This window comes from Jaculus jaculus, chromosome 2, assembly GCF_020740685.1.
Source record: "Jaculus jaculus isolate mJacJac1 chromosome 2, mJacJac1.mat.Y.cur, whole genome shotgun sequence".
Taxonomy (NCBI): domain Eukaryota; kingdom Metazoa; phylum Chordata; class Mammalia; order Rodentia; family Dipodidae; genus Jaculus; species Jaculus jaculus.
Window position 1 is genome coordinate 169915416 of NC_059103.1, and position 25081 is coordinate 169940496.

At 36.3% G+C, this 25081-nt stretch overlaps 1 protein-coding gene across 6 annotated transcripts in view; it reads left to right on the forward strand.

Moving 5' to 3' along the window:
- Vps13b (vacuolar protein sorting 13 homolog B) overlaps positions 1-25081 on the forward strand; it is a 659022-nt gene that overhangs the window by 100226 nt on the left and 533715 nt on the right. For all 6 annotated transcript variants that reach the window (XM_045143281.1, XM_045143283.1, XM_045143282.1 and 3 more), the window contains 2 exons: positions 3210-3334; positions 15407-15588. In XM_045143281.1, coding sequence (XP_044999216.1) covers positions 3210-3334; positions 15407-15588 — 307 coding nt within the window. The remainder of the gene's footprint in view (positions 1-3209; positions 3335-15406; positions 15589-25081) is intronic.

The window sequence follows — 25081 nt, forward strand, 5'->3', positions numbered from 1 at the left end:
CCTTGAACTCATGGTTATCCTCCTACTTCTGCCTCCTGAGTGCTGGGATTAAAGGTGTGCGCCATCCTGCCCGGGTTTTTTTTTTTTTTTAATATATATTTTTGACAACTTCTATACTTACAGACAACAAACTAGACTCATGGTTTTTTTTGGAAGGGAATAATTTTGTAGGAATAATATTATTTGTTTTTAAATTTTGTTGTTTATTTATTTGAGAGCTACAGACAGAGAGGTAGGGAGGAGAAAGAGAGAGAAAGAATGGGCGCGCCAGGGCTTCCAGCCACTGCAAACAAACTCCAGATGCGTGCGCCCCATTGTGCATCTGTCTAACGTGGGTCCTGGGGAATCAAGTCTCAAACCGGGGTCCTTAGGCTTCACAGGCAAGCACTTAACTGCTAAGCCATCAGCCCCTGACTTGGAATTTTAAATAGAGCCATCAGGGCGGGCTAAGTCATCTCTCCAGCCCAGGAATAATGTTTTTATGAGGAGAGTTTAGAATTCTTATTTAGTCACATTCTTCTAGTTGAACTCATGCTAGTTTTTTGATGAAGAGGGAAATCTTATTATTATTTTTTAAAAAATATTATGTATTTGACAGAGAAAGAGGGAGAGAGAAGGAGAAAGAGAGAGAGAGAGAAAGAGAATGAGAATGGGTGTGTGTGCCAGGGCCTCCAGCCACTGTGAAGGAACTCCAGACGTGTTTGCTCCCTTGTATATCTGGCTAATGCGGGTCCTGGGGAATTGAACCTCAGTCCTTTGGCTTTGCAGGCAAACACCTTAAAGGTTAAGCCATCTCTCTAGCCTGTTTTTAAAATTATTTTAGATATAGTTGTGGAAGTTGAATTATTAGAAGCTTTGTTCTGTTTGTTTTTTTTTTTGAGATAAGACGGTACAGAAATGATACACTGCAATATTAAGTAGTAAATGATACTGCTAAGTAAATATAGATTACTATTAAAGTAGAGATCCCATAAACCTACTCAAATTCTATTTTATGATGAAAGGAAACCCTAAAACTTGGAATTGAAGAATAAGTACCCCCCAAAGCACGGATTTTCATTGAAAAGTTTAACATACTTCACAAATCATATGAAGCTTTTCCAGAGTACTTTGGTTTTGTAATGAACCACCAGGAGGGCTTCTCTACATCCAGTCACTTCTGACAGTGGTCAGTGGTAGTGTCTGTGGTTATACAACATTGGTGCTTTGCTGGGAAATAAGAAAGTATTTTGAGAAGAGTTCTTATTAAACACAGATAATATATGATAAAATCTGTGTGCTTATAACTCTAAAAATATTTGGAGGTTAGACATGTTTGTGTTTTATGCTGCCATATACTTCTGACTTTCAGCCTCTTATATATGCAATTTAAAAATTGTACAGTGTCCAGCATAATTCTTTACATACATTGTTTTTAGAACAGATTTTTAGAACAGTTGGAGAGATGGCTCAGTGGTTAAAGATGCTTGCTTGCAAAACCTGAGGACCTGAGTTGAATTCCCCTGTACTCTCATGAAGACAGATCCATGAAGTGGCTCATGTGTCTGGAAGTTGTTTGCAGCAGCAGGAGGCTTTGATATGCCCTTATTCATTTCTCTATCTCTCTCTGGCTCTCTTACACACGCACGCACGCACGCACGCATGCACGCACATACACACATTCTCAAATGTATAAAAGTATTCTTTAAAAGCAAAAGGTATTAAACAATGAATGCAAAATACCTAAATTTCTATATTATGATTTTAAGTTTTCATTTCATTTGTATAAGCAGGGACTTTTTCCTGTGTTTTTGTTTTGCTTTGTTTTTACTTATTGCAAATTTAGGACCTACAGGAATATATTTATTTAATATGTGCTCTATTTTAATTTTCCTTTGTGGTGATTAGACAGGTATGTTCTCTACAGATGTGCATCTTAATGTTAGTTTTTTTCTAAAACATAATTTTTTATTCTGAGAGCTGAATTTAGAAGAAAGAATTTGACATTTTCATTTTTATTAATGTTAGGGACGGAGTAGGTTTTGAGACCATTAGGAAATAGCTTCTCTCCTTCCTTCTCTTTGTGCTTCATGTTCAACAAGCACTCTACCACTGAGCAAAACCTGCAGCCCTTTGTTAAAGTAATTGTTTCATGTTCCATTTTCATTGAGTTATTTTGTTTTGAAAATTCTAAAGACGTTTTAGGGCCGGGCGTGGTGGTGCACGCCTTTCATCCCAGCAATTGGGAGGCAGAGTAGGAGGATTGCCATGAGTTCGAGGCCACCCTGAAACTACAGAGTGAATTCCAGGTCAGCCTGGGCCAGAGTGAGACCCTACCTTGAAACTCCCCCCCATAAAAAGATGTTTTAGGGAAGAACATAACATATAATAATAATTCAATAGATTAGATCAATATTCCTGAAAATAATGTGTTCTAAACATAGTAAAGATAAATGTTGGCCCATGCTACTTTTGCATGTTATTGGAAAACATTAGTTTTGTATTCCTCTGTGTGGATCTTTCTAGTGTGATGTGTATCTTGTATCTTTTATCATATTGGATGTAATTAGGGCACAAATAGCAGCAGTTCATTGAAATGTGCTATTTCTTTCAGTTAAGAAGAACCTAATGGTTAGGAATTTAAGAGATTGGTTACAATTTTTAAGTGTATCATGCTCATTTTAAGTATGAATATATTCTAATTTTTGCAATATACCAAAATTTCCTAGAGTCTGATCCTGAACCATATAATTATTTTCACAAAAAAGAAAGAAGTAACATCTTAAGATATTTTTGGATATCCTTTCTATCCTGCTTTTTACAAATTGTAGGCATAATACATTTAAAGTTATTTTTGTAGTTTATGTTTCTTAGATAATTTTACACATTTTACTTATCTTATAATTTAGATTGTGAAAAATGTATGTGGTTCTTCATGTTCATGGTAAAGATGTACTTTGTAACAGATATTAAAACAGTGTTATGATATGTATAAGATAAAATGTAGAAAAAATTTTAAAAAGCAGTAATTTTTTAGGGAAATACACAAATGTTGTAAGCTTTAATATCATTTTGATTGTGCTAATGTCATATTGGATAAAAGAAAATGTCAGTCTTAGCAAGTGGAAAAAGCATTAGAACGAATTTATTGTGTAGCTGTTGTACAGTAGGTGGAAACTGGCATCCTTTATCCTGTGGTTACTAAAACTTTATGAACCTTTCTCTTTCAGATATTTGGTTTCCAGGCAGGACTGACATCTTTGGACCACAGTGGGTCCTACTGTGTACCTACACCAATTATTCCTTCATTTAGCACTGCTTTGTATGGAAAATTTTTGAAACTCCCTGCTTGCTGGTATGTATTGTGTTAAATGCCTTTTATGGTAATCTTCAGTTATTAGTTTTTGTAAGGAAAAAAATCCATATGTATCTGTTTTATGCTCACATATTAATTTTCTACAAGCTATAGAAAACCATCTCTTGTATATATATATTTTATTGATACCTAAGAAATAAAACTCCTTTTTAACCTCTGAATTGTCTTAGTTGATAGTGTTTTTAATTAGGTAACACATGTTATGGGCAGTAAAATGGATGACCCCCCCCTTATGAGACTTATAAATAAAAGTGGTAAGAGTTACAGTTAATCTCAAAGTATTTATCTGTTACAAATTTCACATATACTTTTAGCCATTTAGTAAAATGTACCCATTACATAGAATTGTATGATATTTAACATGGTTAGTGGCTACATTTTAGAAGAAATTAATTTTTTTAGCTCTCATTATTTTTGTTCTAGATTAAGTCATTTTATAGGAATATCATATTTCTTTAAATTCAAAGAAATTTATAGATAAAAAACTATATTTTCTGATGATAGGTTTGTACATAAAGATAAGCTTTTAAATATGTTATAGAATTAATCTTTTAAAGTGATGAAATGATGTCACATGGAATTATTTGGATGGTAACTTTGCTTTGTCATCAAGATTGATAACCTTGTTTTTTTTAGGATATGTTCCATTAATTTATTAAAAATTTAATGCCTCCTAGAAAAACAGATACTGATTTTATTTTATGTTTTGGTTTTTCAAGGTAGGAATTCACTCTAGCCCAGGCTGACCTGGAATTCACTATGTAATCTCTGGGTGGCCTCCAACTCATGGTGATCCACCTACCTCTGCCTCCCGAGTGCTGGGATTAAAGGTGTGCACCACCACGCCCGGCTTTCAGATACTGATTTTTAAAAAATCTTTATTATTATTCTTTTTTGGGGGGGGATGTGTGGGGAGGGGGGTAGAGGAAGACAAAGAATGGGTGTGTCTTGCCATTGCAAATGTACTCCATATGCATGTACCACTGCATCTGGCTTTACTTGGTTACTGGGGAATCCAACCCAGGCCTTCAAGCTTTGCAAACAAGTGCCTTTAATGTGTGAGCCATCATCTCTCTAGACTGATTACATTTCTAAAGTACCTTGCTCCATTAATGTATAATTTTATTTATTTATTTGAGACAGAGAGAGGGATGGAGAGAAAGATATGGACAGCAAGAGTGTGAATATGGGTGGGCCAGGGCCTCCTGCTACTGTAAACAAACTCCAGATACATGCATCACTTTGTATGTGGGTTCTTGGGAATCAAACCCTGACCATTAGGCTTTCAAACAAGTGCTTTTAACCACGTAGCTACCTTTCCAGTTTTTAAGTACTTTTGAAAAATGCAAGTACTAGCAAATTGCTTACATTGTCATTGAAATTTGCCAATTGATCCAGGATATTTTTAAAAAGATGTTATCATTGAGTCTTGGAATGGAATCTTCTATAAAATAAAGTCATGTCAAAGTTACTCTTAATTTCTCTTGATAAACTTTACTTTTAATTATCCAAATTTTTATGCCATTTTATATTATCTAGAGATTTACTTTCATATATATATCTTGCATGTTGTATTTGAGGTATGTTTATATTCTTATCTATCAATATCATGGGATTCTTTTTATAGTTCATATGTTAGTATTTAGTAAGTGATTAATCTACCAACAAACTTATTTCACATATGTGATTTTATCATTTAGATTATTATTAAGATCAAGATAATTTTATTATAAACAGTGCATTTTACCACAGAATATCTTAATTTCTTTCTAAAAAGTTTTATTGTATAAACTTTTCCTGGTGAGACATGAACAAACTTCTAGTCACTCTATATAGCGCATTGATGCAAGGTGAAAGAAATGATTCCAACTCAAGCCTAGCTTAATGAACAGTTGAGAGTTTATTGGAGTTACTTAAAGCAGCATAGGTGGAGCCCTTATAGAATGTGTAGATAGTTCCTTTGCTTAGAAATTGTCCTCTACCCAGCAGTTGTTACTGCTTATTGGAGAAGAACCTTATTAATCTTGCAACTTTTTGAGCTTCCAAAATTTCATTAACTTCTGAATCATGCAAGTTTGATTTAGTTTCCAAGCCTTATGACCCATTCCATCTAGGAGGGAATTCTTTGGTTTGGAGGAAATAGTTCAGTAGTTCTCCATTCCTTACTCTGGTTCTTACCTTCTTTCTGTTCCCTCTTCAGTGTTCTCTGACACTTGGAATGTGAGTGGTATAGGTGTCTTGATTATTTTCCTACATGTATGACTAAGCTTTGGGCCACTATGCCACAGTAAGTTACTTATGAGTGTTTATAATATACCACCCACTGTAAAAAGAAATTTCTCTCCATGACCAAGGCTGACTGGAACAGTCATCTATGGGTTTAAACAGAAATGTTTATAAGACCATTACATTTTATTTAGCAAAACAATAGCAGTGATCCTCCCACCAGGGTAGACCAGGAGGGAGCTTCTAGATTAATTTCTCTACATGCTGTGACCAAGGCTTGCAGTATTTCAGCAATATGAATTTACCATTTAGTTCTGGCATACAACCTATCTTTATGGCTCTTATGGTATGTTAGGCCTCATGCTCTTCCTGGCCAACAATCCATATGGAAGTAATCCATCCCTCGTATTGAGATTTTCACCAAACCACCTGGGAAAGCCCTTATTCTATCCATATAGGGTGACTTTGTTCAAAATCTATCTGCTGTTTTCATAATTTTTTTCCTAGATGATTTTCAAAACCTATAATATATTCATGGGTTATCATTATATAATGAAACCTTTTACAGGGAGTAGATAGGATCTCTGAAGATCTATCACTATCTTGTCCAAGCATGTGCCACTTGATCTTGACTATATATGCAGATACTGAAAAATAAACGTAATATTATTCCACATTTAAAGGTTTCATTACCTGTATCAATTGTTTTGTCAACAGAGCATTATTCAGTATAGCATTGGGTGAGTACAAGGGTGAGACCCTATCTCATACAGTCATGCCATACTCCACATTCATTTTTCTTGAGCTATCTTGTCTTGCATATCAAGGGTATTATTGCTGCTATAGGGGCACAGTGCATCTCCCCATCTCCATTGTCTCATCTTGCCTGCTTATGCTGTTCAGTGCCAAGATCAAGCCCATTTTTGCCTTCCTCTGTAGTCAGCTCCCTGGTTCACCCGGCTCTTGGCCAGCACTTGGGCTTTTGCCTTTCTGTGGTCTACATACTTGGTTGCTGAAAGTGCCCTGAATTGGAACAATCTGTAACTCTAGTATACATTTTTTTAAAAATTATTTTTTAAAAATTTAGTTATTTATTGAGAGAGGGGGAGAGAAAGTGAGTAAGTGAATATGAGCATGCCAGGGCCTCCTACCACTGCAAACAAACTCCAGATGCATGTGCCACTCTTGTTCATCTGGTTTTACATGGGAGTCGAATTCAGGCTTTCAGTATTTGCAAGCAAGTGCCTTTAATCATTTCTCTAGCTCTAGTATACCTTCTTGGAGGGAAGATATGTACACAGGTTATTCTGCATGGATAACTATCTCTAGGACAAGCTTAATTTCTTGTCATCACATTATCATTTATGTCTTCCATGAAGTTCTGTTCAATATTTAAAACCTTTCAGAAACTTAGTAGCACAGTATTTGGTTTTCTGTCATTTTTTTCCCCTAGAAATTCTGGCATAAATCTTGCTACATTTGCCCAAGTGACCTACTTTGTCCTTTTCTCATGTCCTCTCTACTGCTTTAGTATTTTAGAAACCAAATTTGCATGGTAGTCTAAATTACTTGGACCTAGAACTTTTCTCATTTCCTAATGATCACATCCCAACATGGGGCTCTGCAGAGTCATTAAAGCCCCATACTAAGTTTCAAAGAGCCTGTTGAATCAACCTCTTCCCTATCTTTCCTGGAATATAAATCTATCTGGGTAGTAAGCTGGGTATCAAACACCGCTTCTCTCATGCCCAGTTCCCTCAGTGATGTCTGTCATCTTCTTGTCTTGTCTTGTCTTGTCTTGTCCTTGATACTCATTGTGATGTAAGCTAGCAATAACCAGGTGACCTCGTTTGCTTGTGAAGTTAGGCCATCAGAGATTGATTTCCTTCATATTGTGTCAGGGTATGCAGTCTTTGTCTCAGAGGGATGGGGATGGGTAGATATATTACTCAGTTTCTCGGTTTTCATAGCATGCAGACTGGTCCTGCCTGCCTTCAATTTTCACAAGCTTCATGAGCCAGGCTGAGAAGCTCTTTCATTCCTTTTTCCATTGTTCCCATAAGCTAAGTACTTCAGATGCAGAGTATTCTGGATTGTCATACTCTCTTGTGCTGGGCCATTACTAAAGCCCCCAGTCTAATATGCTGAACCATGGACTTTCCCTTCCAAAGTCTTAACTATCCAACCTGAGGGCTTCTTGTTTTCTCCCTCTTCACTCTTTGATTCGTTTCACGTCAAGGTTTTGGATCTCATCAAAGGTTCTTTATCCCAGTCCTATCTGTGTTATTAAACATATTTAAACAATAAATATTTTTTGCACATGTCTATATTTTGGGTATTGTGTATGTACATGTATGCACCCTTGTGTTACCCTGTGTCTCAGATTGGGGTGGTCTCAGCTGTGGTGGCCTGAGGAGAACATCTGGTGTCTTGTCCTATTCTTAGTTGAGCCAGACATCCTTACTGATCCTTGAGCTTGGTGTTCCCCCACCCACCCAGGTTCTCCAGTGATTCTCTTCTCTGCTCCCCACAAGACTAGGTTTATAGGGTTGTGTATCCACACCAGATATTTATATGGGAACTCAGGATCTTACTTGAGTAGTCTCTGAGGCTTCCTCAGCTCCTCAGGCTTCCACATGAATGTTCTTAACTGCGGAGCCATCTGAGCAGTCCTCAACAATGATTTCTTTTTATATGCTAGACATTAAGTTCTCCAAGAGCACACTTTTAGCTTTTAAAATGTATTATTTTGTAACATTTAGTAGTAGCTAATGTTTAATAACTGATTGATAAATGTGAAGTTTATTTGATATTCTTTGCTTTAAGATCATAAAGTTTCAGAGAGTGAAAAATTTTAGTAACTAATGTAATCCTTAAATAGATTTATAATTTTTAATAAAAACACAATTTACCTGGGCATAACTTACTATAAAATTCACCTTCTTTAAGCATAGAATTAATTTTTTTTTCTTTTAAGTTAATTTGCTAGGTTGGTCACTTAGAAGAATCTTATCACTTCAATTAGTTTCTTGCTTTTTGTCACATTAATACTTGTTCATACCCTCACTTCAGGGATCTATAAAAAATGATCTTATATCTATACCTGGAAACTAATACAGGTTTTTTTTGTTTGTTTGTTTGTTTAAGCTTCAGCCATGCTGCAGCACATATCAGTAATCCATTGTTTTAGGTTTTATTTACGTTGCAGTGGGAGTAGAACAGACAACTAATACTTCTTTCTTTAAGTATAATGCCTACCTGTTATGTCAGGTGGGTAACATTCAATCATGAAATATACAGTTTATTTTTATTTTTCAAGGTAGGGTCTCACTCTAGCCCAGGCTGACCTGGAATTCACTCTGTAGTCTCAGAGTGCCCTCAAACTGACAGTGATCCTTCTACCTCTGCCTCCCATGTGCTGGGATTAAAGGCGTGTGCCACCATGCCCAGTGAAATATACAGTTTTTACCTTTCCCAAAATATTTATTTGCATGGGAGGAGGTGGGGGGGGAGGGGAGAACATAAGTGAATGGGCACTCTAGGGCCTTTAGCCACTGCAAATGAATTCCAGATGCATGTACCACTTTGTGCACCGGGCTATTTGCAGGCAAGCGCCTTAATTGCTGACCCCATCTCTCCAGCTCCAAATTTTACCTTTTTGCAATGCTGTTAAGTTAATGAAATTTTGTATTTATTTTATTTTGATAAAAAAATGAACTTATTTTACTCTACAGAATATGAATAACAAAAATACATTGTTGGAAGCAATTTGTATGTTCAAACTTCATATTTGGGAAGTCTGTATAAATGTTTAGATACAGCTGTGGCTGAGCATATTTTCTATTCACTTTCTATGAGTTCCATTGATTTTTAAGAAACTGGATGATTGTTGCTTCAATGTATATGTGGCAACATTTTATGGTATTCTATGAACTTGAGTAGGCAATTTAATGTGTTTGTATACAGTAATAGCAACCACCCTTCCATATTTTATGTTTAAAAATTTGAAGGAAAAACTTTAAAAGTAGAATGGTGAAGTTGCTGCAGAAATTTTTTTAGCTTTACTTTATAGTTTGTCACCTAATAGGACAATCTCAATCTTTAAAAATGATTATAATTAGGACATATTCATCTTAAGTCTTTGCTACTATATAATTAAGACCTTGTTTATACTTCCCTTCAATTTATCCTGGAGTTGGTCCAAGTTGAGTTTTAATGAGATGTTTATCTCACTAGTTATACTAGGATTTATATTTCCCTTGAGAGTAGTGATTGAATTGACAGTTTTTAAACATATTTTGTGTTCCGATGATGACTTTTGTGTATAAGAAATACACGCTTTCTACATAAATTGCTTTATATTGCAGCTATTAAAATAGAATATTATTGATATTTCAAAATATGTCCAGAGGCTTTTATTGTGCATTTTCATTGACATTGTAATGAGTCCCCACATAAGACTGTAAAATCTGTTAATCTCTAAATCATTTCTATAACATATGTAATATGTTAATATTTCACTAATTGGGTAATAGAGTTATGAATATTTATTATTTTTCATGGTTTTCAGCCTGTTAGATAGTATTTTAAAACTGACAGAAGCAAGAGGAACAGCCTTCTTATAACTCTTATAATTTTACTTGAACAATAAATATGTATATTATATAAGCTACCATGTGTGGTGTAATAATTTTAAATTTACTTTAGTTGAAATATTACCAGGATATATAACAGGTATATTAAGACATATTTTTATCTGATTGTTATAACTGAAAAATACCTTTAAATGTTATATATTTATGAGAAAATTACCTTATTACTAAATACTTTTGTACAACTTACTTATTTTCTGTGATTGTATATCTGAAAAAAGGAATTATTCTCTGCCCTTGGGAAACAGTAAATTTAGCATAAATTGATCTTTTTGAATTTGAATATGATCAAGATTTTATTTAAACCAATGTTATTCATTTGGGAACTATTTTATGTGACAGATATGATGGCTTGAAAATTAAAATAATTTATATAATAGCTGAGTTCCTTATGAGATTACAAAGACATATTTGTACAAAGAATTCTTTCTATAAATATGTCTTTGTAATATCATAAGAATTTGTAATCCTTTAATTATGCCTTGTAAATAAATCCTATATTTTCAAGAACATAACTCCTGCTCTACATAATGCCTTAATGCTAAAGAGTATCTGGTTGAAGACACAGTCCCTACATTTGCAATTCTTTGTATTTTGGAGCTATTACAGATATTTTTGTTTAGTCAGTGTTACTAGTAATAAAATGTTTTTTAAAAAAATATTTTATTTATTATTATTTTAGAGATAGTGAAAGAGGCAGATAGAAAGAGCGGAATGTGTGTGCCAGGGCCTCTAGCCACTGCACATGTACTATACATGCATGTGCCATCTTGTATGGCTGCCGTTACATGGTGTTGCAGTCAGGTTCGCATTGCTGGTAGGCATCACCCAACCAAGAGCAGCTTGTGGGAAAAAGAGGTTTATTTTGGCTTACACGCCCCAGGGGAAGCTCCACGATGGCAGGGGAAGTGATGGCATGAGCAGAGGGTGGACATCACCCCCTGGCCAACATAAGGTGGACAAAAGCAACAGGAGAGTGTGCGAAACACTGGTAAGGGGACACTGGCTATAACACCTGTAAGCCCACCCCCAACAATACACTGCCTCCAGTAGATGTTAATTCCCAAATCTCCATCAGTGGAGAACCTAGCTTTCAGAACACCTAAGTTTATGGGGGACCCCTGAATCAAACCACCACACATGGATACTGAGAAATTGAACTCTGGTCCTTAGGCTTTGCAGGCCTCTTCTCCCCTCCCCTCCCCTCCCCTCCCCTCCCCTCCCCTCCCCTCCCCTCCCCTCCCCTCCCCTCCCCTCCCCTCCCCTCCCCTCCCCTCCCCTCCCCTCCCCTCCCCTCCCCTCCCCTCCCCTCCCCTCTTTAAATCATTTGGCAGTCTCTAGCCGAGAGGCAGTTATTCTTACATGATAAGTGCGCTTAAGTGCCAATCCATCTTCCCAGACTGTAGATTTTTTTATTTTTGTTTTTAGTAAGGAATGCCATTGGTTACTAGGACCAGTGTTCTAGGAACAGAATTTTTGAGTAATGTAGGAAACTTTTTAATAATTTTTGGTAATGAGGTTGGGGGAGAGAGACAGAGAGTGAGGAAGCAAAAGAATATTGGCCTGCCAGGTCCTCTGGCCACTGCAGTCAAATTCAGATGTGTATGCCACCTTTTGTGCGTGTGTGACCTTGTTCATCTGCCTTATGTGGGTTCAGAGGAGTCGAACCTGGGTCCTTAGGCTTCACAGGTAGTGCCTTAACCACTAAACCATTTCTCCAACTTGGAAACTGTTTTTATTTGGTTAATTGAGCAAAAATTCATATGTCAAAATTCATCATTGTATTAATTTTAGCTGAGTATGGTAGCATATGCCTTTAATTCCAGCACTCTGGAGGCTGAGGTAGGAGAATCTCCTTAAGATTGAGACCATCTTGGGCTACACAGTGAAATTCAGGTCAGCCTGGGCTACGGTGAAACACTTCTTCCAGTTACTTTTATCATGTGTCATATTTTGAATTGTTTTTGCTTTTTCCCTATTGAGAATTAAGAATTTGCTGCTGTGATCATGTATGGTTTTTTGCAGGAATGTGGTTTTGGTTATGTCAGATTGCTGGATCATATGTTAACTGTAACATTTGGAAAAACTGTCAAGGTGTTATACACAGTGGTTTTACTAAGTATAGTGTGTGACTTTTTAATTTCTTTCCATCTTTACAAACACTTGTTATTTTCTGTTTTTGTTTTCATTTATTGTAGCCATTCTGTTAGGTGGAATGTGGTAATTTTTTGTTTTACTTTTCATTTCTCTTATTACTAATGATGTTGAATATCTTTAAATGTGTTAATTGGATTTTTTGTCTAATTTGGACATAGCTATTTCATTTTTATTTTTCTTGTTAATTTTTAAAAATATTTGGTTCATACTTTTGGTTTGTTGAATTATGAAAATTATTTTTGCTTATTCTAAACTAGACCCTTTTTAAAAAAATTATTTATTTGAGAGAGTGAGAGACGGAAGAGGTACAAAGAGAGAGAAAGAGAGAATGAGCACACCAGGGCCTCCAGCCACTGCAAACGAATTCCAGACGCATGTGCTACCTTGTACATCTGGCTTACATGGGTCTTGGGGAGTAGAATCAAGGTCCTTTGGCTTTGCAGGCAAATGCCATATCTGGTAAGCCATTTCTCCAGCCTCTCACCTAAACTCTTTATAGATAGTTTGAGAGCATTTTATCACACTGGTGCACTGCCTAATGCTCTAAAAGAGTGATGATCAAAAGCATTTTTAATAATTATCTATGTTTCCTTTTTACTTTCATGACAATATCCCTTATGTTTAAGTTTTAAAAATGTTTTTAGTGTTTATTATTATTACTAACATTTTGTATGGATATATCATGCATTGATAGCATTCCATTAGGGATGCTCTTCAATTGCAGGTTTTTCCCATGGGATTGTGGGCTATGCATTGTGGGAGCAGCAGCCAGTCATGTTTTTTTTTGAGGGAGGGTTAATGCCTCTAGGCATGATGTCTGAACCTGTGGCTCTTAAACAATCTTTTTGCCCCTTCTTCTGCAAACTTTCCTGAGCCGTGGTGGATGAGTTTTAAGTCTACTTCAGTGATCAGCTTTTAGGAGCCTCTGGATCTCTGCTTTGGTAGGCATAGAGTGTCCTCAGGGTCTGTCATCTTCACCCTGGCACTGATTATCAAAAAGAGCATGGAACGAACACTCTTGATCATCCCCCAATTTCTCTGTGGTTTCAGCTGTGGCTTGACTGAAGTGCAAGGGGTAGCTCATCTCCTCTGGTCTCATTACCTTCTGAAAAAGAAGAACAGATTCTCCAACAGAGAGTGAAGTCAGCATAGTTTAAATGGGATAAGCATTATTAATTTAGCCAGAATTTGATGTATGTAACCCCTGTTTTAACCAAAGACTAGTGAGAGTTTGACAGTGGAGAACATAATCTTTGCCTCCATAGAATTCTGATCTGGTTTCCAATTCCAAATATGGGTTCTTTTACACTGAGAGGATGTCTTAGCCAATCAGAAAGCTATTTGTTACCCACCCAGGCTGTGTGCCATTATTGCAATTGTGGGTACATAGTGTTAGGGTGTTTCCTTCTGAGTAGCTTAGCCCTCTGGTTGCTCAGACCATTGTTGGTCATTTTCCCCCAGTAGCTCATGTAGCGCTTTCCAGCACTAGATAGGCTGTCTGAGGACTGGCTTTTTTCTGAATCTCAAACAGGTCTCTTTTGCTCAGTGTCAGCATCATATGGTATCTTTAGCACTAGGGTCTTAGCTTTTGCCTCAGTGGGTTACCAAGTGCTTTGACAGAAAGCTGTCTTGATCTGGGGACCTTATAGCTCTCTCGGATCAACTGCTCAATGTGAGTAGCAACTGATTTCTGGTACTGGGAGTTACAGGCTAGAGACAGAAGAAAAAAAATTTCTTTTAAACTTAGGCTTCATACTATCAGTAGAGCCCTACTTTTCAAGTGCTCCCCCATTACTGCTTTTGAGAGATACATATTTTAGGCTATCTATCTCCAAGATTAAAGGTTTTTATGGTATCAGCTCAGTTTGAATTTAATTTTGTGTTTATTTTCCCCCATCCCCTTCCTCTAGCATCCCCCTAAATCCTTCCCTCCCTATTGGGTTCTGGAGAATTGAACCGGGATCCTTTGGCTTTGCAGGCAAAACCTTAACCACTAAGCCATCTCTCCAGCCCCCATTACATTCATTTTTAAGATACAGAAACATTCTGAAATTAAGATGTGAAACATAATTCTACTAGGTAAGCTTTCACTTAATTAATCCCAAATAAATTTTAACTAGAGCCCTCCATATTACACTTTCTACAAGTATTTATGAAGTATCTGCATTCCTACTTAACAGTTTCATGGAATTTTTAAAAAAATTTGTGCCCTGGAATAACTAATTCATTAATAAAGTACCTCATGTTGTTAATTTCTCCAAATAACAAATCTTCAAAGTTTAAGTAAAACATTAAAAGATTTCTATGACAAATTGGTAGTACTAGGACCCACGTAAGCCAGATGCACATGGGGGCGCATGCATCTGGTGTTCAGTTGCAGTGCTGGTGGCCCTGGCCTGCCCATTCTCTCTCTACTAAATAAATAAATCCCCCAGAGAATTTTTATGATAGAATTCAATGGATAAAAAAATTTTAGGGGCTGGAGAGATGGCTTAGCAGTTAAGCACTTGCCTGTGAAGCCTAAGGACTCCAGTTCAAGGCTCGGTTCCCCAGGTCCCACGTTAGCCAGATGCACAAGGGGGCCCACACATCTGGAGTTCGTTTGCAGAGGCTGGAAGCCCTGGCGCGCCCATTCTCTCTCTCTCCCTCTATCTGTCTTTCTCTTTGTGTCTGTCGCTCTCAAATAAATAAATTAATTAATTAAAAAAATTTTTAGAACAATATATTTGTTAGTAAATTTTTGTAACTAGTAGCATTTTTCACTGCTGTTTTAACTTGGCTAACTTATAATTGTTTAGCAGAATATTTATATGTTTGGACATGTTTCTAGTTTGTATGTTTATATTGATCATTGAGTCTCTGAAATAGGAGCACTTAAAATTAACAGAATTGCATAGTCAATTTATTTTAAACTATTTGTAACGGCTACCTCTCTTTCTTTGCAACCATATTCCTTTAGTATGTTGTTGACAAATGCTATTTACTGTATTATTTGTCTTTCTGTTTTGTCTTGTAGGACTAAAAGATCTCAGCTTGTTTTAGGTGAAGGTATATTTGAACTTCCAAATCTCACAATTCAAGCTACAAGAGCACAGACATTGCTTCTTCAAGCAATATATCAAAGTTGGTCTCAAGTTGGAAATGCTAGCTCTTCAGTAGTGAATGAAGCTTTGATGAATGAAGTTTTCCAAACTACAGGTAACATGATAAATTTGTATCAGAGGTGACTAATACTCAGTCCATATGCACAGCATACCTAACTTATATTTCTGCAAAAGGGGATATTTATATTTTTATTATTTTTAACTTTTTATTGACAACTTTCATACATATAGACAATATACCATGATCATAGTCCCTTTTCTCTTCCCTTTTCCCCTTTCCCAAAACCCCCTCCCTGAATCCCTTTATTCCTCCCAACTAGTCTCTGGATATTTATATCTTATGTGTGAACGCAAATTATGCATTAAGCTATCCAGTTTTGTCCTTTAGTACAAATATCTGGATACATTTTTTACTTGTTAGACATTATTATTACTATTTTGGTTATCAAGTCCCCTCTTAATTTACCCTGTGGCCTCATGTACATACATAACTCTTGTATAATTTATAATTCTATATATACACACATACATACCTACAGATTTTATATATATGTGTAAATATATGTTTATATGTATATGTATGTATGTATGTATATGTATACACACACACACACACACACACACACACACACACATGAATGGCTGTTCTAGAGCTTTTAGCCACTGCAAACTAATTGCAGGGTCATGTGCCACATTGTGCGTCTGGCTTTATGTGAATACTGGGGAGGTGAACCTGGGTCCTTAGGCTTTGCATGCAAGCACCTTAACTGCTAAGCCATCTCTCCAGTCCACATACATAACTCTTGAAAGTTCACTATATATATTTGAAATGGTAACCAATCAAGAATAATTATGATGTCTTGGATAATACTGTTAAAGTGAACTACGTTTTTATTCATAACACTTGGTAAACAAATTCTTTTTATTTTCTGGAAAAATGTTAATCTTAGATCTTGAATGACTGTTAATTAATAAAAGATACTGCTTTGATCACAGTATAATTTATACATGATGTCATACAGCTTGCCTATAAATGAAAAATTATATAGGTTTACCTTCTTATAGTTGTTTTTAGATCAAAGTAATCATTTTTCTTGGTAACACAAAAGTAGTTTTTTGTTTGTTTGTTTATTTTGAGGTAGGTCTCACTGTAGACCAGGCTGACCTGGAATTCACTATGTACTCTCATGGTGGCCTTGAACTCAGCAATCCTTCTACCTCTGCCTCCTGAGAGCTGGGATTAAAGGCATGTGCCACCCTGCCTGGCACAAAAGTAGTTTTTAAAGAATAGCATTTTAATGTACATTTGTATAAAATAGTTTCATTACTACAGTTTTGTTTATTTATATATATGAAAATATATAAGGTATTTCGATCATATTCCACTTCTCTCCTTCCCCATTCTCAATGGCTCACTCCCCCTCCACATAGTCCTTAATCTACTTCCATTTTGCCTTTTTAAGTAGTAGATTCTATATGAGAGAAAATGAAATATTTATTTTATTAAGCCTTGTTAAGTTTGCTTAATGTAATGCTTTTAAGTTCCATCCATTTTTCTATAAATGACAATTTTATAATATTCTGTTATACATATATATTATTATTTTTTATTCATTCATTATTTCCTGGGAATTGAGGCTGATTTCATAATTTTGCTATTGTTAATAATTCTCCACGTGAGTGTGCTCATCTTTATTTTATTCTGGTTTTGACTCCTTTATACCCAGGAATCATATAGCAAGCTTATATCATACTTCTTCTTGTATTTTTATTAGGAATAGCCATTCAGATTTCTATACCGGTTCCATTTTGGCTGAGTCCTTGCTAGCCTTTGTTCTTGATGGTAGCTATCAAGCTCTAGTAAAATAGAATTTTGATATAGTTTTCTTTTGCATCTCTTTCATGGCTAATCATGCTGACCATTTTTTTAAAAAATATTTTTTGTTCATTTTTTATTTATTTATTTGAGAGTGATAGACACAGGGAGAAAGACAGATAGAGGGAGAGAGAGAGAATGGGCCCACCAGGGCTTCCAGCCTCTGCAAACGAACTCCAGACGCGTGCACCCCCTTGTGCATCTGGCTAACGTGGGACCTGGGGAACTGAGCCTCGAACCATAATCATCAGGCTTCACAGGCAAGCACTTAACTGCTAAGCTATCTCTCCAGCCCGTTGTTGACCATTTTTAAAATGTTTTAGTGGCTATTTGTACTTCTTTTGAAAACTCTTCATTGGCATATATATTGATTGGATTATTCTTTTGATTTTTTTCTTTTTTGTTTTTGTATTGGGGTAGGGTCTCACTCTAGCTAGGCTGACCTGGAATTCACTATGTAGTCTCAGGGTGGCCTTGAACTCATGGCGATCCTCCTACCTCTACCTCCCAAGCACCAGGATTAAAGGTGTGTACTACCATGTCTGGAAATTTGAACTCTTTTTCTTTCTTATTTTCTGAGGTAGGTTTTTATTCTAGCTCAAGCTGACCTGGAACTCACTATGTATTCTCAGGGTGGCCTTGAACTTATGGTGATCTTCCTACCTCTGCCTCCCAAGTGCTGGGATTAAAGGTGTGTGCCACTACACCAGGATCTTTTGATGTTTATTTGTTGAATTCTTTATGTATTCTGGACATTAATCCAGTTAAGAGATGAACAGCTAGAAGAGGTTTTTATTTCTTTTGCCCTTTCTATAGTCTGTTAACTCATTCACTAATTTTTTCCTGTGCTCTATAGAAATTTTTAAAATTTATTTTAATCTCACTTAATATGTGCTGAGCAGTTGGAATCCTACTCACGTCTTTCCCTAGATCTTGAAGTATTTTCGATTTGACCATCTAATAATTTCTAAAGTTCAGTACTAATAGTAAGAATAATAGGGATCTAATTTCATTTCTCTGTATGTGGATAAACAGCTTTCCCAGTACTATGTATTGAAGAGGCTATCTTTCCTTCAACATATGCTTATGTAGCTGTTGTGAAGTTACATATTTGTAGTTGCATAAGTTTATTTCTGGGACATCTATTTTTTGTTTTCTATTTCTATTTTTTTGTGTGCCAGTATTATGCTATTTTTTAAAAAATGTTTGTTATTGGCAGTTTATATACATATAAACAATATACTATGATCATTACCCCTTTCTAATGTCCTTCCTTTTCCCCATTCTAAATCCCTTCTTCACTGAATTCTTTCTTCTTTTCAACTAGTGTCTTTTCTATTTTCATGTAGTCATTTTTTCCCTGCTATTATGTAGGTATTGTGTAGATAACATCAGCCATTGTGAGGTCATGAATATCACAGTCACTTTGAGTCTGGAAGACAGTATTGTAAGCACTCCTTCTCTTCATTTGGCTTTTAAATTCTTTTTGCGACCTCTTCCACAGTGGTCCCCAGGCCTTGAAGTACATCATGGAGATGTTGAACCCTCCACTGTCACCCCAGTGGTCTCTGCCATCTCAAAAGAGAATCTGTAACCAAAAGCGAGATAATTTAATATATGGGCATAATGTACCTATTTAGAGAGCATTTTGGTGGGCATAACATATCTTTTAAGGAAGACATCAGTAATAGTTACCCCCTAGGTATGACCCCTGAAGCCATAGGCTTTTAATTAAGTTTCCGGTCCTAGGCAGGAATTGCCTTCCCTCGAGTGGTCTTCAACTCTAATCAGAGAGCAATTGATTTCTCCCATAACAGACATGCCGCCATTGTACCACTTGATATATTTAGCCTCACTGGCAAGCTCTAGAGCTTGCAGCGTCTGTTGCTGGTTAAAACCATTGATGACTTTTGTTCTTCAGCAGGCTGTATAGATCTTTATAGCATCCTGACAGCTAGTTAAAAAAGGGGAGGTTTCCAGCTTAGCTCTAGCTAGATTCCTTCCTTCCTTCCTTCCTTCCTTTTTTTTTTTTTTTTTTTTTTTTTTTTTTAGTGACCTAATGAAGAGTCTTCAGCAATAGGTCTTCCCATCTAGTTCTGTTGGGCCACCAGGATCTTTGATAATAGCTTGTAAAGGTTGAGGGCTTCCTTGTTTCAGGACTTCTCTGGCCTACAACTCTCTGGAAGGTATACCAATCTTGGTCCTGAAACTTTTCTTTATATATTTTTTAAATGTATCTTCTTTTCTTTTCTTTAATTTTTTATGAGAGAGAGAATATGGATGAATGAATGAATGAGAATGGGCACGCCATGGCCTCTAGCCATTGCACAGATGTATGTGCCCCCTTGTGCATCTGCTTACGTGGGTCCTGGAGAATCAAACTGGGATCCTTTGGCTTTGCAGGCAAACACCTTAACCGCTAAGCCATCTTTCCAGCCCCTGAAATTTTTCTAATAGCAATCTTTGACTTCTGGGTAGAACATTATCTACCTTGTGCCCAAACTCTTCTCTTTTTTTAACATACACATTAGTAGCTAGCAAAGAAGTAGGTTTCCATATGGCTTATTCATAAATCTTAAATTTTGATTAAGCTTTCTGCTAACTCCTCCTCTCTTCTATTCATTCCCCTTAGGCCATCCCCCACCCCCATACAGGTATTCTGCCCCTCTACTTAACATATCAATTATACTGTCCCCTTAAGCCCTTTCCTTCCTTCCCTTGCTAATATACCCTTTATTAGCTTTCTAGTCTCTACTACTGACTTATTTCAACTCACATACAAATAATGATTTGAATCTAGGATCCATATATGAAGAAGAACATGTGGTATTTGACTTTCTGAGCCTGGGTTACTGAACTTATTATAATATTCTCCAGATTTGTCCATTTCCCTGAATGTTTCATAATTTTATTTTTCTTTATAGCTGAATAAAATGTTATTGTATGCATATACCATATTTTTATTATTCAGTCATCACTTGAATTATAGGATTGCCCTGAGACCACAACCTGTGGTGTGTTCAGCAATAGGGCATTAGTTTTTAGCTCTGGTAGGTAATCAGAAGTTTTGACAATGGCTTACATTGTTTTGGGGACCTCATGGGTATCCCTGGCCAACAGCTCAATATGTTAACCAATTTTTGGTCTTTTTTTGCAAGGATGCACAAGGATGCATAGCTCAGGGAATCCCAGGGCTCTGTAGGTGAATCAAGTATTCTGCTCCTGAGTTGTAGCAACAACTCTTGGTAACTTTGTACATAGCCAGATGAAGGGCATTTTGTTTCACTGAGTTTTAGTTTTCCTTTATATAATGGAGATAATATCTTTTACTTGCTCATACAGCTGCTATGATTCCTAAACATAATGTTTTGTGACGTACTTGTTTTTTTCTTGGACATAGAAACTTGCTCTGGAAGTGGTTCATGGTCTAAATTTTCTATAGATTCTTGTCTGCCTGGTCGTCTCCTTGATTCAGTGTTTTAGCTCAGATGATGATAGGGCAAAAGTAATTTGAAGAAGTGCATAACATAGGATAGTAAGTATTGATATTGTTGTGAGAAGAACAGAATTCAACATGTTGATTTTATCTTTTTTGAGCTTGGAGATGGAGGTCTGCATATCTTTTTATTACCCTTGAGGGACAAGACAAGGCTCATAGGAACCTATAGTTGTATCTTAATTCTCTAGATCCAAGGTGGTGAGTCCTAACAACAGAATAGTACCTGAAAATAAGAAACCCTGTTCTTTCCTTGACTTTGCTGCATTCTGCTAAGTATTTTCCTGTATTATGCTGCATAATGTCACAACTAGATACCATAAAACATACTTGAATAGTTTGAGTTGACTTAATTACTTTAGGATATTTCTCATACATTAATTTAACTGGCTTCTTGTAAGTATGCCTATTGATGACAGATAATATATCCTGTTTTAAAGATTTTTATACTAAGAACAATTTAGTGTTTTTGTCAAATATTATCCCACAGCTGTTCACCAATAAGGTTGTTTTTTGAAGCCAGTTCTTTAGATATGTCTTTTTTTAAAAAAAAATTATTTATTTATTTGACAGAGAAAAAAGGAGAGAGAGGATGGGCATGCCAGGGCCTCCAGCCATTGCAAATGAACTCCAGACATGTGCACCTCTTTGTGCATCTGGCTAATGTGGGTCCTGGGTATTTGAACCTGGGTCCTTTGGCTTTGTAGGCAAATGCCTTTACTGCTAAGCCATTCCTCCAGCCCTCTTTTGTCATTTTTTATATAAAAATTATCTTCTTGGTAAATAAGACCTGAAATAAAGAAAGATATTAAAGTCTGGTACTCCCTTGAAAGTTATTTACTGAAAGTATAATAAATAATTGGAATTTAGTAAAAATAATAAATGGCAAAGGAGAAAGCAGAGATGCTAATGTTTGAGATTAATTTATCTTACTGAATTGGGATCACTGTTTTTTGTATTTTTTAAAATCTTCTATTACATTTTTAAAAAATGTTTTATTCATTTTTATTTATTTATTTGAGAGTGACAGAGAAAGAGAGAGAGAGAGAGAGAGGGAGAGAGAGAGAGAAAAAGAAAGGGCACTCCAGGGCCTCCAGCCACTGCAAACCAACTCCAGACATGTACGTCCCTGTGTGCATCTGGCTAATGTGGGTCCTGGGGAATCGAGCCTCAAACCAAGGTCGTTAGGCTTCACAGGCAAGCACTTAACCGCTAAGCCATCTCTCCAGCCCTATTAAATTTTTTAAAAATTTATTTATTAGAGAAAGAGAGTGGGTGGGGAAGAGGGAAAGCATGGGTGTACCAGGGCCTCCAGCCTCTACAAATGAACTCCAGATGCATGCACCGCCTTGTGTATCTGACTTTGTGGGTTCTGGAGAATTGAACCTGGATCCTTAGGCTTCACAGGCAAGCACCTTAACTGCTAATCCATCTCTCCAGCCCACTTTTTGTATTTTTGTTGTTCATATTTTAGATAGTTATTTCACCACAGAAATTCTAACTGTTGTCATTTTCTAAGAAGATAAATATAAAATCACTCATGACTTTGGTTTTCTCTGGAAAATAAAACCTTTTTTTTTTTTCTGTATTCAGATAGTTCATTATTTTGTTGACATTTTAGTACCATTGATGTGATATTTTCAGGGTAATAACTTACAAATTTTAAAAGCTGAATAAGCTGGGTGTGTGGTGTGGTGACACACATGTTTAATTCCAGCATTTGGAGGCTGTGGTAGGAGGATTGCTGTGAGTTCAAGACCAGCCTGAAACTGTGTAGTAAATTTCAGGTCAGCCTGGGCTAGAGTGAGACCCAAAGAAACAAATACAAAAAGAACTAAGAGCTGTATAATGGTCATCAAATGGTCACTGGAATTCCTTCTTTGAAAGATATCTTAATGTTAAAATAAAAATCTACTTTCCAGAAAATAACTGTAAAAGTATTTTATGCAAGATTTCATATGGGATACCTTAATGGTTGAATAATAAATTTTACCTCATAAAAATGAAATTCAATAATACAGTAGCTTTCTCAGCTCAGTAGCATCTGGTCTATTCTCATGAGAGCCAATATTTTCCAACTCATTAGGATCATGTCATTCTGTATGTCGTCAACATTGACTTAGCCAAGCTACCTTTACTTACATAACTGCCCAACTATTAAATAGGTCTCTTGTGTAGTGAAGTCAGATATTCCTCTTACTTTACTTCTGTCTTAGAAGAGAGGAAGAAAATATACATACTGTAACATTTAAACATCTGGTTTAAAACCACATCAGTATAACTGAGCAGAGTTACAGATTTGGTATTCTTCCCAGGTGTGCATATAAAAAGGATTTTGGAGTTGTTGAATACTTCTTTAACTTAGAAAAAGCCTGGGAGGTAGTGAGATGCTTTTTCTGTTTCTCTTTTCAGACTATCACCCACCCCTGATCTGAAAATGCCCCTAATATATTCTGAGATACATGTTTTTGAGTTTAAAATACTTCTCAGAGAGAAACATTGACCATGGTTTTTTCTTTTCCTGAAAATAACAATGTTTGTGTTAAGAAGCACCAATAAAATGTGGAGCATTTCTTTTTTTTTTTTTTTCCTCCTTTATCTTTGTCTTTGTTTTCTTTATGGGTCTTGGTATATAGCTGAGTTGGGGCTTGAACTTGTGATCTTCCACCTCAGCCTTCAATATACTAAGAGCAATGTGATTAAAAAGAATGCTGCCGGAGCAAATCTGAAATTATCTGCTCCCTCAAACTACCATAGTCAAAGTCTGTTTTTCCTGTGAAGTGTGTTATAGCTTATTGTTTTCTTTTTAAGGTTATTTTCATTTAACTTAGAATACCCACTCTTTTGTTACCTTTTTTTTGGTGTGGCAGTGATAAAAGTATCTAATAGAAATTATTTAAGGATGGAAAAGTACATTTTGACTCATGGTTCTAAGTGCGTCTTAGTCATTGTGGTCAGGAAGGCATAGGAGAGTTCCTAACAGTATGAACATATGGTGGTTGGAGGCTTTTTACATCATAGCTCATCAAGAAGTAGAAAGTGTATTGATACCAGTGACTGGACTATAAAGGCACAGCTCTGATGACATACTTCTGCCAGCTAGGCTGCAACTCCTAAATGATCCAAAGGCTTCTTAAAATAGCAGCACAAACTGAGGAACAATATGTCAGGATAGGAACCTGTGGGGGTATTTCAGATTGAAACCTACTTGTATTGTTTTATTTATTTTGTGAGAGCGAGAGCGAGAGAGAGAGGGGAGGGGGAGGGAGGGAGGGGCAGAGAGGGAGAGAGAGAAAGGGCACTCCAGGACCTTCATCGTGCTGTGAATGAACTCCAGATGCTTGTGCCCCCTTGTGTGCATGTGCAACATTGCGTGCTTGCATCATTGTGCATCTGGCTATGTGGGACTTGCAGATTTGAACATAAGTTCTTAGGCTTTGCAGGCAAGTACCTTAACTGCTAAACCATCTCTTCTGGAGCCTTGCATTGTCTTTTTAAAGATAAGAATCAAGCTTGCTCATTCAGTGCCTGAGGTTTTTATTGGGCGCTGGTCATATAAGCATTGTCTTCCTTTCAAATACCAAAAGTCCATACTCACAGAAGGAAAATAGAGATTTGGTGTATCCATAGTGTATTTTTTGTCATAAAAATCTAGGCACTGTCTTATCAGTTAGAGAATAGAGACAAGGCACATAAGCAGATGCTAACAGTCAAAGAGCAACTTCTAAGCATATATAAGGATATGTGGTACTTGGGGTACTTTAAGTCTTTTTCTGTATACTTCCTAAAATAATGTTTCTTAACATTATCTACTTTTATTCTAGTTAGGGAAGGGTGAATATTTTTGCTGTATATATTTCTACCTTAAATACATTTTAATACATTAAAAACCTATTAATAGCTCTGAAAGGAGAATGAATATTAGGTAGGCAGCTTCTAATCCTGTTATGTCATCCCTTCTAACTCCTTTAGACAAAGTTGAATGACTGATGGGGCAAATCATATGTTACATTTATGTGTTATTTGGTAACTCTAACCACATTGATCTGTTTTCTGTGTTCAAATATAGCAGTCTTATTTACTTCTGCTTCAGGATTTTACCATGTTGTTCTCTTTGTCTACCATGCATCCCCCCACCCTTTTCACTTATGTCTCTTAGGTTAGTTACCCCTGAGGTCACTTTAATCATATTAGTTGCTTATTTCTCTCTTCCAG